The sequence below is a fragment of the Corvus kubaryi genome, unplaced genomic scaffold (assembly GCF_017639235.1).
Source record: "Corvus kubaryi isolate FWS band 111438036 unplaced genomic scaffold, C.kubaryi_AGA036_p1.0 137, whole genome shotgun sequence".
Lineage (NCBI taxonomy): Eukaryota > Metazoa > Chordata > Aves > Passeriformes > Corvidae > Corvus > Corvus kubaryi.
This window is the reverse complement of record NW_024580671.1, coordinates 23,805,970-23,810,909: the sequence shown is the minus strand read 5'-3', so window position 1 is coordinate 23,810,909 and position 4,940 is coordinate 23,805,970. Positions and strand designations below refer to the sequence as shown.

Genomic DNA, 4,940 nt, shown 5'->3' with positions numbered 1-4,940 from the left:
TGATATTAGCCTGTTGTAAAAAATGGTATGATCCTTTATTAAAACATACCATTTTGATGAGTGACTTTAAAGTTGAAGTGGATGACAGAAAACAAACACAAAAGGGGTAGATGGTGCCATCCAGAGTAACATTTTCCAGTTATAGCCATTCCCACCATTCACAACACAATGAACCTTGAATCCAGATAAATTTTAAAACTTACAGTAAGATTTGGTCACTGAGCACAAAGAATTCAAGACAACTGAAACAGCTACTGGGAATCTCTTAATCTGGAAATTGATTAGAGAAGAATGACGTTTCTTTCAAACAATTAGAGAAGTTAACATTGTTAATTCTAGGAACTGGCAATAAACATTCAATTAACACTCATAGCCAGTTCATTAAATCTTTGGTGATATAAGTAAACTTAGCATTTACGTGGTCATTGCCAAGGTTTATCCTATTATAAGTGAGTCAAGAGTGAAGAGTGATGGTTTACATTTTTAATTATTCGTTACCTTCAGTTGATGTCCTCAGATTCAGACTCAACCACCGTACAAACATACACTGGTATGTTTCAAACTTGCTCTTATTCCTATTTTGATGTTCTTAGCAACTTAAAACCAGAACAAATTCACTGAAGTGTGTATCTACATTATGCTTGAATGTGTTTTAACAGAGTACTTCATTCTGACCAACTACTGTGTCATATAAAGCAAAAAGGGTCAAAATCAGAAATAATTTTAGTCATCAGTGTAGTAAAAAATAGAGCAATGTCATATTCTTGTAAATTTTCAGAGCCTATTAACTCCAATAAAGATCTTTTTATAAACCCAGTGCAATTCCATGTTCCTTTCCCACACTTTCTACACAATGCCTGTTTTATTGCGTCTATAATGGATCTTCTGAATAATAATTAAAAAACCCCACAACATGCTTCTGTATCTACATTCCAATGTACACTTCATTTCATTTGCACTTAGTTGCACCTTGTGAAGACATACAGCAATGCAAATACTCTGTTTGAGTTGAAACAGTGACCTGTTTTGCTCTTAGCACTTGCTAAACTTTATTTCTCAAGTACCATTTACCATACAAACTGTACTTTCTGCCCATTGTTAAAATTGTACAACATAATGTTGACTTCCAGAAAATAACAGGCATTCCACTATTGCGTAACTAAAAAAAATACAGGGACATTTAAAAGCAAAAATAAAAAATATATTTTGTAAAATAATAAACATCAGCCCTAAAAAATAAAGCTCTGTTTTCTCTATAAAGAGAGATTCCTAATATGTTTCCAGGGTTCACCTATGCAGATGAATACTGAAATGACAGAGAAGACTGTTCACACTGCTCTCTTCACCTGAAACATGATTATCATAGCTAAATAGCCACCTAATACCTGAAAAAAAGAGACACTGCTAATCCCCTTTCTCCCAAGGTTACCCCACTCCTCCCATGAAGCTACCAGTCATCTTCTTCACTCATTTGACCATTCTCCACAGCTTTGCTAGTCACGTTCCTAAGAGATGCCATGTCCTGGAGTTCCTTTGTGGTTCTTTGATTCTTTTCTGAAATTGTTCCTCCCCAGTTTGATGCGTAAGGTGGGCATGCCTGTGTGCTGCAAGGCAGAGAAATACATAAAAGTAGAGTTCACAGGTTTTAAGGAAGTGGAAAGAAGCAGGAGTGAAGCTCCGAAAGTTCAGGAGCCTCTGAAGTGCACGGCTTGCTTTTACTCAAACTCCAAATGCAAACCCACATCTGTTGCAAAAAAAACCCCAAAATCCTGTAAATTTATATTGCTGTCTGACCTGAATATACCCAGGGCTACACAGCAAATCTTGGGGGTTCTCCATTTACTCTCAGGTTGTACACAGATCTGGCTCCAAAATTGTAGGTGGGGCACACTTCAGAGACAGATCCTTTGAGAAAGGAAAAATGTCAGAGTCTGAGGGCTGTTTTTCAGAAACCCCTCCATAAAACAGTCAGTCTGTTCCATTCATCCTGATGTTAACAGTAAAAGTCCAAAGCAAACTTCTGAAGGGCAATGAACCCTTCCCTCCTCTTGCCACCCCTTATCAGTTCGGATCCTACAGCTTTTGCCATCTTCTTGCACGACAGGGACCCCGGTTTTAGGTCTTTTCAGCCCTGCAAGGATATAACCAGCAACACACTGGCTAAGAAGACATGCATATCCCGAAGGAGGGAGTAACACTTAGAGCTGCAGCTCCACCTCTAGATAGAAATCGGCATTGGAAAAACCACAGCTGAAAAAGCACCCGTAGCAGCCGGACAGCTTGAATACACTCACACCGAAGGTAGTATATCTTGGCGGCAATGGGATGCACGGCGCTGGACAGTCCCCTCAAGCAGTTCCCAGCGTCAGCTGCTGGCATGGCTACCTGGGTGTCCCTGGACCAGGCCTGCCCCTCATGCACTCCAGCAATTCTCCAGTAAATTAATTTTCCAGTATCAGAAGAATACTCGCATGGTGTAATGTCGAGAGACACCTCTCTTGCTCTCCTAGACCCTCTCCTCTTTCCTGGTCCATATTTCAGTGCTTTGGTGTTAACACCACCCAGAAAACCGGTCAGCCTTGCCTCAGTTGTCCCTGCTGCCTCAGAGAGTGATGTCTGTCCATGCTGCCACCCCTCCCTGCAGACGTGGACCAGAGGTTCCAGTGGGGACCTGCTGCCCTGCAGGACACATGGCCAGGCCAGGAGGCACCTTCCCTTCTGAGGGACTCTGGAGATGCTCATAGCATTGAAACGCCTGACACAGACTCCAGAGGAATGGAGCCTGGAGGAGGATGCTCCAGTGGAAATGGTGAATGTGAAGGAAGCGTTTTCCCAGTGGGGTGTACTCAGTTCTATGGGAAAGAAGGGAGTTGGAGGGGACAAGGGGCAGGAGTGGGGGGATCTCAGCGAGGAGTGGTGATGCCCAGCAGGTGGGCAGGGACGCGGGCAGCCAGCAGGCAGGCCAGCACAATGCCGATGAGCTGCAGCAGTGCCAGCCCCAGGGCAGCGGTGGCAACATAAAACATGTTGCTGCCGACGAAGGCGGACACCCTGCCGAAGCAGCCGTCGCGGTGCAGCCTGCGCGCGTCGGGCGGGCTGCGCTGGCAGCCGCGGCGAGCCCGGCAGCAGCTGAGAGGCACCGAGCCATTCTGCTCCAGCCCCCAGGGCGAGGCGAGCCAGTCGCGGTAGCTCTCCACACCGCAGCAGGACAAGGCGCGCTGCAGCGCGTCCAGGGCGTCCGCCACCCCGTCGTCCTCCCCGTACGCCAGCAGCGCCTGGCGCAGCCCCTCCTGGAAGCCCTGCGCCAGGGTCTGGCGGTACAGGAGCGCCGAGAGCCCGGCCGCCAGCCCGGCCGCCAGCACGGCCGCCAGGAAGGCGCTGTAGGCGCGCAGGAGTCCCCGGTGCTCCGTGGCGGCACCGAAGCATCCCAGGAAGCCCCAGATGATGACAGCGACGCCGGTGGCCAAGAGGATGGCGGGGGCGCTGGGGTAGTCGCTGGCCGACAGCGCCAAGTAACCGCCCAGAGACACCTTGGCCCAGAGGCCGATGATGAGCATGGTCAGCCCCGCTGCCCAGAAGACGAAGCTGAAGGCCATGAGGGACAGCTTGAGCAGGGTCATGGTGCCCTCGGGAGGGCGGTGGCGGTCACGGTGAGGGACTCCCGCGGCCGTCGGTGCTGCCGGGCGGTGCGGAGCACGGGCCCCTCGGCGGTGTTCGAGGTGCGGGGGTCTGTGCGGGCCCGGCGCAGCCTCCCCACGGCAGCCGGTGTGAGTCGCGCCGCTCCTCCGCCCCGTGTCCTTTTTGAGGGCGCGGCCCGGGGCGGGCCGGCGGCGCTGGGCTGCGCTGCGGGGCTCGGCGCGGGCGGGACGAGCCGGCCCCAGCGAGCGGCCGCCGGGCGCGGTCCCCTGGCTCCGCCCTCGTCTCCCCGGGCGAAGTAAACGGGGTGCGACTGGCAGCTCCCTCTGCCCGCGGCACTGCGGACAGAGGAAAACATTCTGTAAGAGGAAAACTCGATATTAACTTTTAATGGCATGTGCTGCAGCCCAGCTTTACCCTGGGCAAGGGACTAAACTTCTATAACTACTAGGAGTAATACTTAAACAACACACAGATAACCTACAGGATGCATAACGAGAGCTTTTGGTTTTATTTCTTTTACTGAATTAAGCTGTGCTATTAGGAACCTTTGTAGAAATGAGCATAAATCTGTACCTGAATATTAACTAACTACACATTTAGTCAGTCGCTCAGTTTAGATTTTCCCAGCTGGAAACTATTTTCAGTGTGGCCTGACCCTGTTAAATATTCATTTGATTTAGCCCATGATAACACTGAACCACTGAAGAGACATTAAACCACGGCGAGGTACTGTTATATAACAAGTGGCCCAGGAAGGTCCGGGAAGAGATTCCATCATCAATGTAATTTCATTGTAAAAGAGCAAAAGATAAGGTACTCCTGCAAGTCAGATTAAAAAAAAAAAAAAAAAATAGTAGGAAACTGTAAATGAGACAGTTTCTCAGTCAGAGGTAGAATTAGCATCTCCAGGGGTTTCGTTTTTATGCACAACAGTCACACCAAAGAGGTCCAAGTACCCTGTGGTTCACATCTTTATCAAACTGTTTTGGTACTGAATTCTGAGGTTTAATTGTGTTTCAGTGGTAACATTTTCTTGATTTCTTTCTGTTACAGATTTAGGGAGGGAAAAGAGGTGCTATATGTCTCATATTTTAATACACAGGTTTAATGTACAACCAGAAACTCATAGTTGTCAAATCATTAAAACAGCATAATCATAACTGAAACATCACTTGTTCTTCATTAGAGGCCTTGACAATTTCATTAGCAGGAGGATTTTTTTTTTTCAGATTTTGCAGATTCTCTTCTTTTACCAGTTTATAAGTTTAAGCTCTTTATCATTTTATTGAGAGATCAAGTGT

At 47.6% G+C, this 4,940-nt stretch overlaps 1 protein-coding gene across 1 annotated transcript; it reads right to left on the bottom strand.

Annotated features, from left to right (window-relative positions):
- Window positions 1-1,020: 1,020 nt before the first annotated feature.
- LOC121659749 (tetraspanin-7-like) lies at window positions 1,021-3,757 on the bottom strand. The gene has a single exon (XM_042018227.1). The coding sequence runs from the start codon at window positions 3,618-3,620 to the stop codon at window positions 2,904-2,906; it is 717 nt and encodes a 238-aa protein (XP_041874161.1). The 5' UTR covers window positions 3,621-3,757; the 3' UTR covers window positions 1,021-2,903.
- Between the last annotated feature and the right edge of the window lie 1,183 nt (window positions 3,758-4,940).

What these genes read in the sequence shown, in the direction of transcription:
- LOC121659749 (XM_042018227.1), bottom strand. Translation starts at nt 3,620, where the DNA reads ATGACCCTGCTCAAGCTGTCCCTCATGGCCTTCAGCTTCGTCTTCTGG.